Source organism: Pangasianodon hypophthalmus, chromosome 9, assembly GCF_027358585.1.
Source record: "Pangasianodon hypophthalmus isolate fPanHyp1 chromosome 9, fPanHyp1.pri, whole genome shotgun sequence".
Taxonomy (NCBI): Eukaryota; Metazoa; Chordata; class Actinopteri; order Siluriformes; family Pangasiidae; genus Pangasianodon; species Pangasianodon hypophthalmus.
Window position 1 is genome coordinate 20,488,061 of NC_069718.1, and position 18,862 is coordinate 20,506,922.

General features: G+C 38.9%; 1 protein-coding gene across 1 annotated transcript in view; it reads left to right on the forward strand.

Annotated features, from left to right (window-relative positions):
* The first annotated feature begins 11,632 nt into the window (after nucleotides 1-11,632).
* Nucleotides 11,633-18,862, forward strand: part of LOC113529760 (A disintegrin and metalloproteinase with thrombospondin motifs 20) — an 86,365-nt gene continuing 79,135 nt past the window's right edge. Inside the window, exons 1-2 of the mRNA XM_026919192.3 lie at nucleotides 11,633-11,998; nucleotides 12,278-12,627. Coding sequence (XP_026774993.3) covers nucleotides 11,908-11,998; nucleotides 12,278-12,627 — 441 coding nt within the window. The 5' untranslated portion in view covers nucleotides 11,633-11,907. The remainder of the gene's footprint in view (nucleotides 11,999-12,277; nucleotides 12,628-18,862) is intronic.

The following is an 18,862-nucleotide window of genomic DNA, read 5'->3' on the forward strand; positions in this document are numbered from 1 at the left end:
AAGGAAACAGATTTATCACAAGAAGCAATTTATCATAAAGGAAAGACTGAGCTGTAAACTATCCTTCATTCGAAGCATGTAACCAGTTAATTGGTCCCTGCTGTGTTGGATTTGGAATCCATTAATCTATAATGTGTCCAGCTTATTACATATATAGTACCATTCGCTGAACTTTAACACTTCACCTGGTTTATCATATTTGGGTTGTGAGAAGTGCTATGTCTGATGAATGATTCAGGCCTATATCAAGAGACACCTTGTCAGTGCAGAGCAGAGATGTGAAACAGAAGGAGTGAGGCTGAGGAATGTCCAACACCTCTCAGTGGATTCACTCATAAGTCACACCATTAAGCCAGCAGCATGGTCGGCTGTCACTGCTTTACATCACCTTTCTGTGACATACAAGGTACAAACAAAGGAGTAATTCATGCATTGCATCCACTAATTGAATATGACAACAGGTAAGAAGTGTTCTTTTCTTAATATATTATATAACTACTGGCATGTCCTCCATACTGAGAAGGAAATCAACAGTTATATACAGTCCAGTCCATAAATACAGGGTGTCCCAAAAGTCTCCATACATAAGGGGAAATTAACACTTTTTATCAAAATGTAACTTTATTTACAAAATATCCTCTACATGATTACCATTTCTTTGTAAACACATGGAGACATCTCTCCCACTCATCATGAACTCGTGTTATGCATGTAATTTCGTGTCCATTGCAACCTTGGCTCAGCTTCCCGATCCAGCCATGAGAATGATTTCAATAGGTTCTTCTTTTGTCAAAGGCATTCTTAAAGGCTATTTAAAAAAAAATTATATAAACTAAGTATGAAAAAATTTGGAAAACATTTTGCTAAAAAGTGTTAATTTCCCATGTGTATCAAGACTTTTGGGACACCCTGTATTTAAACAGTGACAAAAGTATTGTTATTTTAGCTGAGCACCACAGTATATCAGAGTTGAAATTCAATAATGAATATGAATATGAGATTTCAACCTTTAATTTACATCCAAATCAGATGAACAGTGTAGGAATTACAACCATTTTCATACATAGCCCCTTCAAGAGTAATTGGACGAACTAACGTAAACATAATTTAAACTGTAATTTTTAATTCTTGGTTGCAAATCCTTTGCAGTCAATAACTGCCTGAAGTCTGGAACCCACAGACATCACCAGACACTGGGTTTCTTCCCTGATGATGCTCTGCCAGGCCTTTACTATAGCTGTCTTCAGTTCCTGCATGTTCTTGGGGCATTCTGCCTTCAGTTTTGCCTTCAGCAAGTGAAATGCATGCTCAGTTGGATTCAGGTCAGGGGATTGACTTGGCCATTGCAGAACATTCCACTTCTTTGCATCAAAAAAGTCTTGGGTTGCTTTCGAAGTATGCTCATTGTCTGCTCAATGACACATAGTCTAATAGGTTTTGAAGCATTTGGCTGAAACTGAGCAAATAATATAACCCTATACACTTCAGAATTCATCCTGCTGCTTTTGATAGAAGTCAAATCATTAGTAAATACTAGGGAACTAGTTATACTGGCAGCCATACATGCCCATGCCATGAGACGAAGTGGTATGCTTCAAATCATGAGCAGTTCCTTCTCTTCTCCATAGTCTTCTCTTCCCAGCATTCTGGGACAAGTTGATTTTTGTCTCATCTGGCCACAGGATGTTGTTCAGAACTATACAGACTTTTTTTTAGATGCTTTTGGCAAACTCTAATCTGGTCTTCCTGTTTTTGAGGCTTACTGATGTTTTATATCTTGTGGTAAACCCTCTGTATTTACTCTGGTGAAGTCTTCTCTTGATTGTTGACTTTGACACCGGGCCTTTTGGTGTTTCTGAGCTCACCAGTGCATTCTTTCTTACTAAGTATGTACCAAATAGTTGATTTGGCCACAGGATAAATAGTATTAAATAGTTTTAATCACAGACTTTTATAGCTTCTGTGGATTAGCTTGCACTACTTTAAATTGGAAAACTTTTTATTTTAAACATGCATGAGAACATAATAAACCAAGCCAACACTCATTCTTCTTTCCAATACACACACTGTCATAACAGCAAGAAAACACAAGAAAATCACCCCAAGAAACCCCCAAGAAGCATCCCATTAAATATATTTTAAAAACTCAGAATTCTGTCAATCACCCTGTGACTCATGGAACCTATGTTGAATTAAAATGAAGAAGTCATCAATAAGAGGTGGCACAGAGGCACAGCAGGTAGCATTTCTGTCTCACAGCTTTAGGGTCCCTGGTTTGATCCTGAGCTTGGGTTACTGCCTGTTCCTGTGCAGGTTCCCCCAGGTTTTCTCTTTTTTTCCCCACCTCAGAAAAAACATGCCAGTAGGTGGATTGGCTATGCTAAATTGTGTGAATGTGTATGCATATGTGTATGGTGCCCTGCGATGGACTGGTGTCTCATCCAATTTGTATTCCTGCCTCACATCCAGTGTTCTTGGGGTAGGCATCAGATCCATCGCGACCCTGACCAAGATAATGCACTTATTGAAAATGAATGAATGATGAATGAATGTGTGATGTGTAACCTAAATGGCCAAAATATGTGGACATCTGACCATCACACCCATATGTGGTTCTTCCACAAAGATAGAAGCACTGAATTGTATAGAATGGCTTTGTATGCTGTAGCATTACAGGAGGCTTTGTATGCTGTAGCATTTCGCTTCACAGGAACTAAGAGACCCAAACATGTTCCAGCATGACAATGCTCCTGTGCACAAAGCCAAGCTCCATGAAAACAGGATTTGCCAAGGACGGAGTGGAAGAACTCAAATGTCCTGCACAGACCTGACCTCAATCCCACTGAACACGGGGATGAACTGGAACACTGTCTGCACTCCAGGCCTCCTCACCCAACATCAGTGCCTGACCTCACTAATGCTCGCTCCAAAATCTAGTGGAAAGCCTTCCAAGAAGAGTGGATGATATAACAGCAAAGGATTTATTAGCATACAGTAGACAGAGAGGGTAAATTGAATCCACTCATCATAAATTATGAATAATGAAAAAAATGCTATTTTGCTGTATTAAGGTTTGCTGTATTTAAGGTGTATTGTTGTTTAAATTGACCTTACCTTTAGAAAATTGACTGATTTGCAGCTGTCAGCAAGCTGTGTTGACTGAATTATTAGGCCTTGGTAACGTCACACTGTTAAGATCAGACAAGAGAGTCCCGACTGGCTCCCGACTGGCTCTCAAGAAGTTTGTAAGGGTCACTATTACTCTGGTTTAAACTGTACCCTGTACCCTAACTTTCTATTTTTGTTGCAGTTCAAAAATAGTGCTACAGTTGTCTCAGCAGTAGACTTCACTACTTTTATTAACTAGCATTTCTCTCTTGTTCTCTTTTCGTCCTAAACATAATAGCAAAATAGCAAATACATATTTGTAAACGTCAGTGCCATTGCAAAAAAACTTATTTTGGATAAGTGGTGAGTGGTAAGTATTGGCTTCTAGCATGAACAGAATAAACTGACTAAGATGCAGAGACACAAAGCCTTTTTCAGCAAGTCATTGCCTGTCAATGCACTTCAGACCAAGACACTGGAAAAATGGATGCCTTTATGGATTTATACTTTCTTTTAATTGTTCTGAATGGAAACACTGACAATGACAACTACTCTGTGACTAGAAAAGGCAAGATTTATAGCTGTTTAAGCCATTGAAGCGATACGCTTTTCATTACTGTTTTCTTTCTTATTTGTGTTTTAAATTAACAAGTGTAAACATGCCCTTAACATGATTTATAGCATGTAGAATATTTAAAGTTGCATTATGTGTTTTCCCGCATAGATTTAATGTAAAAATTTTCACAAAATTAATAAAATCATTTAAAACTCATTGGAGCATATAAATATTTCTGAGCAGAATCAGTAAAAATTATACCTGTAGCCTATAAAAATACTGTATATAAAACACAAGCTTAATTCCCTGTACTATGAAACAGCTAAACACTGCATGTTAAGTGCAGGAGTGACAGAAAGACAGAAAGGAAGATATGGATGGAGTAATTACTGTCCTCGCTTTTCTGAATTACACAAGCGGATAAGTAGACGCTGTTATTATGTTGTCAGCTTGGGAAAGAGGAAGGGCTGGACAATGCAGCCTCTGAAAACTGTGAGGTGGTTCAGATCAAGGCAGTTTGTAGTGATGAGGTCATTTTTTAAAAATGCAATTTCTGAAATACACTAAGGAGGCCTGAGGATGCAGAGGGTCTTTTACTGAACATGTCATCAGATCCTATCAGTCAGAGCAGCTAAAAGCTGACAGCTGGTCATATCTGAGAAAGTGGACAGCTGTCCCAGCAGCAAAGAGAGCACTTAGGATGAATGATTACAGAACTACTGGAATGCATAGCTTTCAAAATGAAATTGTATGCTTTCTTTAAAAGCAGTGATGCATTCAATGACTTATCTTTTCCAGCTGTGTGGCTGTCTTAAAGTATTATAAAATGAATACTATACCATACATAAGTATACAAAATCTGCAACATTAACCAGCATGTTGTTTAGGTGCTACCAGGTAAGAGAAGGGTAAACATTTCTGCTTGTGCCTAAAGGTTAGCATCATGGTGTATTAGCATGTCACAGGTAAGCATTACACTATCAATTGCCTTGTAAAAATTTTTCAACAGTCTTGAGTATGGAGATGGTGGGCTGATGGGCTGAAAACAGAACAGCTGCTGCACAGACCCCTGTCTTTCTCAGTGAAACCTGATAAGATACACACATTCATGTGGCTGATATAGCTGGTATGCTGGACAGATCTCGTTAGTGCTACCTGCTAAGATTGCCATTGAATACTGATGTCATGCTTTAATAATAATAATAATAATAATAAGAAGAAGAAGTAGAACTAAAATGGACTAACAATCATATGTTATCATTTTATCTTTAGTTGTCTATGGCCATCACAGTCAGGATTCCTACCATCTTGTGTGTTCTACTGTGTGTTTTACTCAAAAAAGAAAATGCTGGTGTCTGGAAACCAATATAAGATCTGAGGGCTCAGTGAAAAAATATGACGTAAAGTTTAAATTAAAGGGCTGAATGAATTGACTTGACATTTCCCATAAAACATGTAGCTATCTTGCAGTCATCCTAAAGGAAAAGAAAGACTTTCATGTATTTCATGTGTTCATATGTTGGTGTTTAAGCTGAGCAAACACACAAGTAAACACAAGAATTAAAATTTGTTGTACATTTAGCAAGGAAACTTGTCATTCAGTGGACCCTTTTACCATGTCAAGACACTTTTTCCACATTCAAGTCCTAAGCAGATGTTTACACATTTACACGTTAATTTGGTAGATGATATTATCTGAATTGACTTACGAGTGAGGAGAGTACAAACCAAGCATACAGTGATGACTTCAATGCAACTGCTCTGTCTATGTTTCTATTTGAGGAATAGCACAAGATAGTTGTAGGAGGTAAAAAGGGAAACACAAGCACAAGCACAAGGCCAAGAACTATGATAAGTGCAGATGGTACAGTTCAAATAAACATGAGACAAGAAGAGCAACTTCAAGTAACATTGTCATGCAGTAAAGCACAAAGCAAAAGAGAACATTCACAGGAACAAGTGTTCACTGAAGAGCAGAATTTTGAGATGCTTAATAAAATTATTTATAATAACATTGAAAGTTAATTATAAAAAATAGTAAATGTAGTCCATTTCAAGGGTGTTGGAGAAATGAAATATCAGCATTTGGGACTGTCAATGAGTTTTTCCAGGTGAAAAAAACGTAGCTTAAAAGACACTGAAAGACTAGTGGCATCTAGCACGGATAGAATAAACAGACTGAGGTGCAGAGACACAAAGCCTCTGTAAATGTTGAGCTGCTAGGGACTCTTTCAGCAAGTTGTTGCCTGTCAATGCACTTTTCAGACCAAGATGGAAAAATAGATGCTTTTTTTAAGCCTTATTTTGATCTTTCTAAATGGAAACATAGACAATGCAGCTAGTATGCAACTAGAAAAAGCATGAATTATAGCTGTTTAAGCCGTAGAAGAAATATGCCTTTCATTACTAACTTTTCTTCCGTTTATAACAGTACCAAACCATTGAATTGCTTGCAGAGTCATAATGTTCTTCTTACACATACTCTCTCTTTTCCCACTTTTGTAACCAGTACATTAAATTGGGCTACATAAGTGTGAGAATTTGAGAGCTCAGTTTTGACATTGTTGCTAAAGCTGCCTTCAGGGATAAGCCTGGCGAGGAGGAAGACGGCAGACAGAACACCTCAGAGTTTCAGAGGCCGTGGAATTTGTGACTTAGGGAGGAAAAGAGCAGAGCTGGCAAGCAAGAACACACAGGTCACAGATGGCCTGATGGATAGTCTCGTGATTGCACACCGTGACAGGGATAGCATCTGAGAAATGAAGAAAAGGAAGTGGACTAGTGGAGAGAAAAAGAAGAAAATATGACTGGAGATTGGTGATGTCATAGGATTAAACCCCTTTGTTACCAGTCTAAATCTTCCCACATGGTGTCTATGTGATTAAAACACAACCATACCATGATTTAAGGCAAAAGCTAATTCCATTAGGGGAATGTAATGGAGTATATGGAGGCAATCCAATCTTGGACCTGAAAGGAACATTATCAATCAATCAATCAATCAATGTTTACTTATAAAGCACATTTAAAAACAACCAAGTTTGACCAAAGTGCTGTACAAATAAAACTGCAAAAAATACAAAAAGTAAAACTACAAGAAAAACAAAACAGACAACAAAGTACAGCCAATACAGTAGTAAAACCATGATCAAACCAATGTTCATGGAATATTGAAGGCCAGGGAGAATAAATACGTCTTCAGAGCAGACTTGGAGAATAAATACGTCTTCAGAGCAGACTTGAAAACTGAAATAGGAGGGGATAATCTAATATGGAGAGGTAGACTGTTCCAGAGTTTCGGACCGGTGATCACAAAGGCGCGGTCACCTTGTGTGTTAAGTCTGGATCTAGGAACAGATTATTATTGATTTCACAACAGATTTAACAGACATTATTGATTTCAGTGCTGATTTTAACATAGTTAGATATATTTGTATGCGTGTGTGCGTGTGTGTGTGTGTGTGATGGATTTTTAGTGTACCTTCAGCAGTTGCATATGTCTTACTTGATCTTGATGATCTTTTTTTTCTATTTTAACCTTACGTAAATCAACTTCATCTAACCTGGAAAATGGTTTTGTTACAGCAAGGTAAGTAACCACTTAACTACTGATGCCATTATAAAATGTTCTTAACATCAGTCCCACATTTTCATTTACTTTGCAAGACATGACTCTCTCCTCTCAATTAAGTTAATTTTACTTATAAAACAGCAAGACCAGCGTAACTTTTTACACTAATCTGGTGAGTGTCTAAAGAGTATTCTTTATTTTATTACACTACCAATTTCATATATCTATTTTTATATTTAGAAAAATAAACATCAATCCTAAAATCATTCTAATGACAACTTTAAATATTTCAGCATTTTCAGAAAAGGTAACTGTTTTAAACAAGGCAACAACAAAAACAAATCAGTTTTTCAGAAAAAAGTACTTTCAGTTATGCTATGCGATGTTATCCAGCTTGCTGGTTTTGGTTTCCAATGAGGGTAAAGTCAGACCTACATGTCTTGACTTATAGATCATTATAACTGCAGGGCCAAAAGGGAGAGAGGAAAAGTGTTTGAACCCTGATGGCCAAGCAGTGCAAGCTGTGGGATGAGCACAGGGGTTAGTGCATTGGACAGTAAATCTCAGTACTGTCAGTTGAAAGGCTTGTCAGGCTTTTCAGTAGGAATAACTGACCACCTCCTTATGGAGGCCATTTTACATGAGCATGGGCATATGGCTACCACTGCTGCTCTGAAGTTCCATCCAGCTCAAACACAGAGAAAAGGAACACTGAGCCTGAAGGAAGGTGGCTGTAAGTCCAACAATGCAATTATGAATATCTGTGGATTGTTAAATCTTCATTTCATCACCACCAACCTTATTTCTCCAATAACTGTTGAGTGCTTTAACTGACTTGGCTTGATTTTTCAACAAATACTGTATATACTGTGCTGAGAACATTCAGCTGGGTTAATAATCTACATGCAAGGTAAAGGACCAAAAGTGAGAAAGAATGACAGCAATATAGAAATATATTCACAGGTACCAAATGTTCTGAGTGAAAGATATAGTAGACTATAGTAGCCAAACTCATGCTAATAAAGTATTTGTTCAGAGGATAGATATGACTTTGCGCAGGAACACTGATATGTACAGTATAGTAGTGCTGTTTAAACATTATGATTTTAAAGTGGAGAAAGACATACAGAGTAAATCTTCAGTGTGCAACTGTTCTACCTAATTCACATATTCAATGATGATTTTTCATTTAAAATGAGCTGTAATTTACATTTGCAGTTGCTGCAACTTATCTGATTGAAGTTCATTTTTCTTTGTTAAAAACACTAAAAACCAATCCCAGAACATGTGTATTTACACAACCTGTAGAATGAGAGGCTCCTCCATTTTAAGGGTCAATTTAGATTCACATATATGACTGTGACCAACTGTTTAATGTGCCATGTCCAATGACCAGGGGTTTTCATTGGATGGGAAGACCGAGCAGACCTGTGTGCAGAGGTAAGTGGTTGATGTTTGTCACTGAGTAAGCTGCAACACTGGTGCTTTATAATGACTGTAGAATGACCTCCAACACTGGGATTTAACTCTAACTAAGAGTACAGTTAGTTAGAGTTAAATCCTGGCAGAAGAGAGCAAATGTGAGAGCAAATGTATAAAAAGCCATATAACACAATACATATAAAACAGTGTATATATTATTATCCACTGTGACTATCTACATTCTAGTGTGATCCCATTAGATCTGTAAACTCATTTATTTCCTTGATATAACCTTGATTTGTGGAAATAATCTGGTCATCTGTTCTTCTACTCTTTAAGTTATAATACTCACATTATCGTAATAATCCATAGTAATTCAGTTCATCATCACAGTTAACATTAGAATCAGCATTACATTATTGAAAGCTTGATTTTAATCTCAAACATTATGCTCATGAGGAATAAAACATGGCTGGCTTGCTGTTATAGGAAAATAATCAACCATGAGGTGGTGTGATGCAGCCACAGGTAGAAGCAGAGTCGCTGTTACCATCCCAAAGTTGCTTAATTTCCAATAACGCATTCCAAAGTGTTTTATTCCTCATATACCACAGCAATTTGCCAACAATTACAATTTTTATAATATTTAAAGAATACATTATGCTTTTTAATCTTTATAGTCAAGTTTAATATTGTGGCATGTAGCTGTAAACAGTCATTCCTTCACTAGCCTTTTTTCCCCTCCCTCTTGTGAAGTTAGGAAGACAAAAAAAAAATGCATCTTGTCATGTTACTGAGAAACCACAACTATGAGGTTCTGAAGACTTTCCTGTGTCTGAAAACCTGAAGTTTACGTCTGATTGTTACAAAATGCTGACACTGGAGACTCTTTCCAAAAATGTTAAATAAGCATCTCCTCAAAAAAAAAAAAAAAAAAAGAAAAGAAAACTTCACCATATCAATCATATCAGATTCCTGTATAAGATGTTACTATAGAAACGATAATTTATTAGAATGAGTGTATTACTATAAACTTTACAGCTAGAACTAGCCGCTTATATAGAAAATTATCCAACTCCTTCTGACAAATCAGATTTCAGAATTCAACAGTGTTGTGGTATAAATGTATAGAATTTACATAAAGCAATTCAGTTCACTCAACAAAACACAAAAATGGACCATTTTAAGATTGACCAATTCACCTTAACCCCATATTCCAGTGTGAGCTGAGGTTCATGTCAATGCTAAGACTAAAAGAGGACAGGCTTGGCGTTCTTTCTTAATTTGAGCTCAACATATGGACCTCATAGAGTCTAAATAACACTAAACTGTGATAATTACATGTAAATGCCATTAAATTATGGGTCATGCACCTTTTGCCTGCTAGTTAAAAGTTAAGAATCCTGTATAGATTGCCTTTCGGTGTAACTATAAGCAATAATTAGCAGTGCATTTTAGATATGTGGCAAATAAAAGACTATGTTACTATATGTCCTTTGTGGACAGTCATTAACAGCCATGATAAACATTTCCATACATAACAGCTCTTGAAAGCAGGCTATGACACTGATTCATTATTAAGAACATCTGCTGGGGTTAAAATCTCCTAAAGCATCTCTGAGCATTTTCTTAATGAAGAGCTCCACATGTGTGAAATTAAACTGTATGCCTCTATAGGCATCTTCATTATTTGGAGGCTCTGCTGATGCTGACTAACAGTGGCCTGAAGGAACCAAAGCTGCAGGAAATACTAAAATTACCTGACGTTTAGTGTTTTCTACATAAACACTGCAGAGATGGGTATGGAAAGGTACACTCTCATCCTGTGAAAAAAGATTTGGAAAATGATAGATGTATCAGAATAGCTCAGAACTATTACATATTTTAGGGCATTGTCTTATTTCTTAGTTTCCATATGCTGAAAATAATCTTCTACCATATTTATACTGCTTTCTTTATCAATAAAGATGCACATGGTTATAATGACATGACCATGCACAAGTAAACTTTAGAACCACCCCTTCCGCTTTAACTGTCTCTTTAACCGTCTCAGAGACGTCATTCGACTTAAATTGGACATAATTGAAATATGTACATGACAAATTACTAAAAGTAAAATTAGACTAAACAAATTGAACACAAAATAAAACTAGTCTACATTTTGGTCACACAAATTCCATGTCAAGGTACACTATATGCCCAAAGGTTTGTGGACACCTGACCATCAAACCTATATGTGAGCTGTCCCCAAACTGTTGCTGCAAAGTTGGAAGCGTACAATTGTATAGAATGTCTTTGTATACTGTAACATTACAATCTCCCGTCACTGAAACTAAGAGGCCCAAACCCGTTCCAGCATGACAATGCGTCTGTGTACAAATCGAGATCCATGAAGACATGGTTTGCAAAGGCTGGAGTGGAAGAACTCGAGTGTCCTGCACAGAGCCCTGATCTCAACCCTGGGATGAAGTGGAATGGCAACTGCTCCCAGACCTCCTCACCTGGCACCCATGCCTGATCTCACTAAAGCTCTTGTGGCTGAATGAGCCCAAATCCCCACAGCCACACTCCAGAATCTAGTGTAAAGCCTTCCCAGAGGAGTGGAGAGTATTATAAAAGCAACAGGGGACTAAATCTGGAATGGGATGTTCATTAAGCACAAATGGGTGTGATGGTTAGGTGTCCACAAACTTTTGGTCATATAGTGTATTTAAGGAGTGTGGCGTGGCACAAATGTCAGTGTTGCTTGTCAGTTATTTTGTGACTATGAGTGATCATTAAAAGCGCCAGTGATTTTTGAAGATCACTGCCTAGTCCAACTTCTGGCCATTGGATCTGCTGCACTACTCTTTGAAGAAGAAGCAGACAACCCGCTGGATCGAGGAGGCCTTGCTGATTGGCTTAGGGGTTCAGAGTGGGCGTGGCCAGGCTCTGAACTCCGAGCAGCGCTTGAGAGTGTAGGGGGGTGTCTTATGGATGGCCGAGGGAAAAGCAGCCGAGTTGGCAGCGACCCCTCAGCCTAGTACTCCGAGTACGCTCTCAGACGCGCCCCGGATAGCCGCCGCTCGCACTTTCAGGCCTGACGCGGATGTGCGGAATCTCTTTGCGATGAGGCCAGCGCGCTCGGCAACACTGGCGTTGCAGAAGAGAGCCGAGAATCCCATGAGCCGCTGCTGACACGCCGGGAGAAGGAGAGCAGAAAGCCGGTGGTGGGGAGGAGGCTGCGGCTTCTGCTTCCCGGAGAAGCACCATGCCGCTGGCAATCTGGCTGCTGGGACTCATGTGTCACCTTGCTGGACTCGCCTGGAGCTTGCACATGCATCGACTGCACCCAAAGCAAGGTATCTACAACATTTCAGAAAGTCTGATTAAGTTCATGAATGAGTGATGCATAATGTCAGGGTACAGCTAAATGTACTTCTGTGCATGCTCAACAAATCAATTAGAGTTAGAAATAACTCATGTAATAAAAGCCGGGTTAAAACTAGATCACTGGATCAACTAGATTACTGCAACAGATCTAGTAAATACAGTCTTGTGTTATTGGCTACAACCTGAAGATCACTGCGTTTAAAAGTTGAATGAGGCTAGATCTACACTAACGTTTTATTCCCTTTCAGAAAGTTTCGTCAGGCAGCTGTCCGCGTATGAAATAGTAACGCCGGTTCGCGTGAACGATTTCGGCGAGTCGTTCCCGCAGCAGCGGCACTACCGGCGCAGGCGGAGGAGCGCGGACTCGGACCTGGCGGCGGCGCTGCGCGCGCACTACCGCATCGAGGCGTTCGGCGAGCGCTTCCACCTTAACCTGAGCGCCGACGCGGCCTTCATCGCGCCCTCCTACGCAGTGACGCACCTGGGCGCGCCGGAGAGCCGAGGACACGACCCCGGGGACATGCGACACTGTTTCTTCCAAGGACACGTCAATGGACAACGCCAGCACCGCGCTGTCTTCAGCCTGTGCACCGGCCTCGTGAGTAGCCTGTGAACTGGAGTGGCACGTTTACCAGACGCCCTAAATGGTGGCACCGCGCACTCATACATAAGACAAAAGTGCACAGTGTATTGGCTTCATTACTGCTTTATAGTTACTTATTGAAATGCCTAGGACATTATGATAATATAATACAACATTATAGTTAGATATGATGTATTAAATCTGGGGCGGCACGGGTGGCACAGCAGGTAGTGTTGCAGCCTCACAGCTCCAGGCCTCTGGTTTGATCTTGAGCGCGGGTTACTGTTTTTGAGTTTCCTCCAGGTTCTCCGGTTTCCTCCCACCTTTCAGAAACATGCCAGTAGATGAATTGGCTATGCTAAATTGCCATAGGTGCAAACAGGGTGTGTGGATGTGTGTGTGCATGGTGCTCCGCAATGGACTGACAACTCATTCAGGGCGTGTCCCCGCCTCACACCCAATGTTCTCGGGATAGGTTCTGGATCCTGACCAGGAAAAAGAGGTAACTGAAAATGACATCTCAGCAGATGAGATCTCAGTGTCTCAGAGATCAGAGTAGGGGTAGTATTTGGGATGATAAGGTTTATATTAAGGCTGGTAGGTGCCATCCTGTGCCATCTCTGTGACCACATCTCTGTGAACCTGTTTCCCCATGTTCATGAGAAAACGCTCAATCACTCAGCGTCTCAGCTGACCGTCTCCAGTCTTGTCATGATGTCGCAGAGCGGAACGCTTTCCTCCTCACGTTTCTCCCAGCTGGTGCATGTGCCAGTAGATCAAGTCTATACTGAACAATCCAGAGCTGAGTTCAGTGAATGTTTGCTCTGGTCTTTTGTGTGGGGCTGAAAAGATATCGGGATATGATTAAATACGTACCTAAATACCAGAGATTGGCAGCAGGAAGCAGGTTACTTGTGAATCTGCCAGCTGGCAGAAGTTTGACACTTCCTTGACAAACATTATCCTACATAATGCAGTGAAAAAGGCCTAGGCTACCAGATATTTATATTCTTCTGCCTAGAGTATAGGGCTGCATATTATGTGAAATAATATGTATCATGAAAATATGTGTCTGTCACATATTTTCATGTTGTTGGCCTTTGCAGTAGAGAGAAGACATCACTATGCAAATGTGAGCTGTGCGTGATTTGATGAATTATGATACTCACAGACTCCAACACTGTGATAGATTGGCATCCCATCCCAGAGTGTGCTCCTGCCTTATGAGCAGTGTTCCCAACATGAGCCCCGGATTCACCCTGACCACAATAAAGTGGGGTTCTGCCGTGACCCTGACCAGGATAAAGCAGTTACTGAAGATGAATGAATGAAACATGCTCCAAAAAGTCTATATATTCTTAGCAATATAATAAAGGTCAATTTGAAATCATTTCTCATCCATGCACGTCAGTGTAATTTCGGTATTAAAATATTTATCTGTATTGTGTAAGGAATGTTTGGACACCCATTCACACAACTGATAATGGTAATTGATAATTCTTCCTTTTCCTTGCTGGCATCACCTTGGGTTTGTATAAGCAAATCAGGTTATATACAATATACAAGGTTAGGACTCCTCAGTGATTTCGTTAGCCGTAGATTCACTCTATTTTCTGGACTTTTGATTAATAGTTTCATGAACACTAAGATGTTCAGTCCAGGGTTAGTCCAGGATTTTCTTCTTTTAGCATTCATTTGTGCTACTTCAGTAGCTGGATTTAAATGCTGGTCACTAGCTTTCTGTTAACTGGCACTGTGGTGGTTGTACTTTCCCATTCTTTGATCTGGCCCTTTGAGAATGTGCCTCAATGACCAATTTGCATGTGCCCATTCGTTAATTAGTTATCTTAGTGAGGGGATTACTCACGCTGAAGAAAGTGGTAAATAGGAGCTGTGTGAATTCCCTGTGCTACTGGCAGTAGCACAGAGGACCCAAGTCATTTAACTCTGGTGAGCTTCAATAGGCCATACATCATTCAGCTTTTTTAGAGCAGATGGACTGGTCTCTCAAATAAGCATTACTGTTGTGGCTGTGTGTCATGTGGTATTATTTTATGTCGTAAAGGAAAGATCCAAACAGAGTCCTGTGCAGACCTTTATTAGTTGTGATGTATGTGTACTCAAATATCAGTTTGCCTTCTGGATGCATACAATACTGGATATGGTATTGAATGTAGAAGTATGCATTTCATTCATCAGGAGTATTATGGATGCCACAGCAAAACTCTGGAAAGTTAATTGTGAGAATTATTATCTAAATGTGCCTCAGTAGGAAACACTTCGGAGTCTGATTAAGCAGAAAGGTCTATGTCTACCAACAATATGGATATAGCAGTATACAGTAATAAGATAGTTCGTCCATATTGCAGTCACTTCTGCACAAGGATATTTATGCGAACGCCAGCACAGTGGAAAAAGAACCCCTTTGGCAGTGGGAGATTTACTCTAAATAACTTGATTTAGCAACTGCTGTTACTTTTTCTGTATACTGTGGTATTTGTCTATGCTATATTTAAAATTCTCTGCAGAGAGTAGTGAGGCTGCAATGGAGAAGCTGCATTCAACATTTCGTTTCAGCACTCGTTCCTGAACAGCAGCATGACTTTGCACATGTGAATTCTCCTGCTGATATCACTGGCCGATAAGTAAGGTCTTTACTGAGATTTCCTCCTTTTTCACAAGGAAAAAACAAGCAATTAAAAAGTCGCTCCTAACTGGATGATGGGCTACACTGAACACACCAAAATTCATCACCCAGTTTTGGGTTTGAACCTAGCAACGAACTAACAAAGACAGTCTGGAACATTAATATTACATCTGAGTATTTACCTTAAAGGATTAGTAATAATCAGCTTTCGTGTGTTTACACACCATGGGTCATATTCAGAGTCGACCATACACTATGTCCAAAATTTATGTTAATATTTATGCAGGAAAAGCTTGAGCCAGTTTACACTCATTCTTAAGTTGATTTTCCCATTTGGAGCATTAAAAGTACCTGCATGGTGTTCTTTTCTAGACTTTTCTTGAATAGACGTGTCAGAGAAAGGGTTTTACAATAACGTCTAGACCACTGCCTTTAAACAAAGCACTTGCTTTTAAACCTGAAAAAAAAGGGGGATAAAAAGAAGCAGCATTTTTGTCAACTGCAATACAAAGTAAAATAAAAGCAAGAGACCATTTAAAAAACAAACTAATAAAAGGAAAGACTAATATGTTGATTATATAAATGAGAAGACAGCAACCATTCAAGTAAAAATCTCATCAGAGTTTAGTATCTTGCCAATATATTGCTGCATGAGTAGTCCTAGGTGTAATTATCCCATTCATCACTGCAAATTTGATTTCATTTAACAATATAACTTCCACCCTCATTATTCAGCAGCTTATAAAATAGCACTTGATCCAGCACATCCTATTATTTGGCTGATGTTTAGACAAGGATGATAAACTGTTGAGAGTTGCAGCCACAGGATACTCAATCAAGATCATGCAATAATAACTTGTGGACATGATGCAAACCATTGTTTAATCAAACTTTTAATCTGGATTTTGAAAAAGATAAAATAATGCCAATATTTTGGTTAATTCCATGTACCCACAGTTTAAAGGATAAGCTGACCATACACTTATCAGCAATGGTTACAGTTTATGTTAAGTATAAAATTTAAAGTTTTATTAAAAATGGTAAAAATGGTAAGTTTTGTTTAAAATTTTATTCATATAAAATTCAGTCCTTGAGATAAGTGGTGTCTTAGATTAGGATTCAGCCTCCTCTTGGTAAAAAAAAAACCTTTGTGGACAATATTATTATTAATTAATTAACTCGTGTCATATTTATATATTTTCTATATTCTATATTTAATATTGGCCTTGAATGATATTCCATAATGTTGTTGAGTTTATTTACAGCCCAAAACATTATTTTCAGCCTAAGCCTATTGTGGTTACATCAAACTCTCAGACAGTGGAGCTGAACTTAATAGTGATCCTTATATATCGTGCTGATATCGTGCAGAAATATTTGACGTAGCCTTAAGAATCATGTGTATCTGAGCCACACGTCTGTTTTCGGCACACTCCACCCTGCTGCTCCCTGTATCTGAGTAAAGTGTAAGTCTGTAGTTATGTCTGAGGTCTGAATACCAATGTGCGAGACTGCAGTATTACCTCTTCTCCAAACGCTCATAACTGAATATGGCCCCTTATATTTAGAAACACAGCTTCTATGTGTCAGATGAGATAATCACCTAGTTCTCCCAGCAGCATTTCTGTCTCTTTCAAACCACAGATGACAGTACCTGTCTGCACGTTGATTTAATAACCCCGATTACAAGTTGTTTTCTGATGGCCTTGTGTGCAGATGCTCACAGCTATTCAGCGAGGAGATACCCTGTAACTAGAGCCTAGAAAAAAAAAACTGGCAATAATGCAGTGCCAATTCTCCTCCATTCACGCCTGTTGTAGCAATGTCGTCTCTAAACCTGGTGAAATGACCCTTCATGAATACAGTGCCTTTCATAACAGTTGGCAGATAGTACAAGAATGCTACAAGAAGCATTGTTGTGAGGTTAGCAAGACAGAAAAAAATGGCACTTTTGTTTCTGTAGGATTTTCTCTTTCTCTGGATTCACAGAGAATATTCTGCATAACCTGACATTTTTCTGGTTTCAGAAAAACATAAAAATTAACGTGATAAGATCTTTTAAGTTATTTTCTTTGCTGTATTAGAATACAACCCATTTGTAACATACAAATTATTGGATTTAAGCTTGACTCACTTATGTGAGTATCACGGTATCTCAGTATCCACGGTGTAGCGGCGTGTCAGAGTGGACGTGTTGCTACAGCACGTGCCTGGCCGAGTTATGTCATCTTTCCATCCCTAAGGCTGTGTCCGGATGTGTTCTCCTGTCAGAATTCCCCCTCTTTGCTCTGAGTGGAAATAATCCTCAGAGAGATAGTGTTCAAACCGACAATATCCTGTTAGAGTGAGCAAATGAAATTACCATGTAAACACAACCACCATGTACTGAGCAAGCTCATACTTACTCTGATGCCTTTCTTCTTCTCCGACATGATTTCAGTCAGTTAGATAACTTGATTTAATCTCTCTCGATCTGATCGTTTACAGCTATCTAAATTTTGGAACCAGATGACTGTTAATTAATAACTGTCAGCATGTGACATTTTAGGTTTCTAGGTTCTTATTGTTGTAGGAACTGAGTAATTGTGAGGAGTTATCAGCTTCAGTCCTGGAGTCCAGCACAGTTCGTTTTATTTCCCTGCTAAACACATCTACTAAACTTGGTAATTAAGTGCTGAGTTTAATCTCGAAACAGTAAAATGAACAAACTGCCTGGTTTTGACAGTCCGTAGTGTGCAATACGTATAAGACCATGTTTCTGTGATGCCTAGAGAGTGAAATCTTGGGGCATTGTTCGGATGTTTGAAATCACTGTTTTTTTGTGCTTAATACCTAAAGTGAGCCTTATTTTATACTTTAATCAAATATCTCATCAAATATTTTAACCAGACTAAGAGGTTTGAACCTAGCCTTCAATAATGCAGTGAGAAACTAAAACGTTCTCTGATTTTTGTATTCGCATGATTTTTGTTTGTCTGGTAAATAAGATACCCAGTGTCTACTTGCTATACCTGCAAATAATGTTTTAGTAACATAATTCTTAGAGCACAATGCTAGCCATGAACAGTTTCACGTTTTAGACCCACATATTATCATTCATCATTCATTCATTCATCTTTAGTAAGCGCTTTATCATGGTCAGGGGTGTGGATTCTGTGGTGGAGTCTGTCCTGGGAACATTGAGTGTGATGCAGGAATACATCCTGGATGGAATGCCAGTCCATCACAGGGCACACCCACATATCATCAGACCTCACTGGAAATGAATTATTGTTCAATGTCCTAATAAGGCACTGATCTAACATTAATTGTTGTTTTGGTGTATGTTCTGTGCTTGTGACACACAAAAAAACATCATCGCACTTGCAGAAAACACAATTTTGTTCTAGCCTGTCATGTCACAGTTATTTATTAATTTGGTTATTTGACCAAATCAAGGCTAAATGTTATCAGTCTTCTTATCAGTGATATCTTGGATATCTTGGGAGGATAATCTCAAATATTCCATCATTTATTTTAATTTCTAGAATACCTTTCATACAGTCTGCCCCAATACTTATTCATTTCTTTTAACGTTCATATTGATCTTCCACTAAACTCACG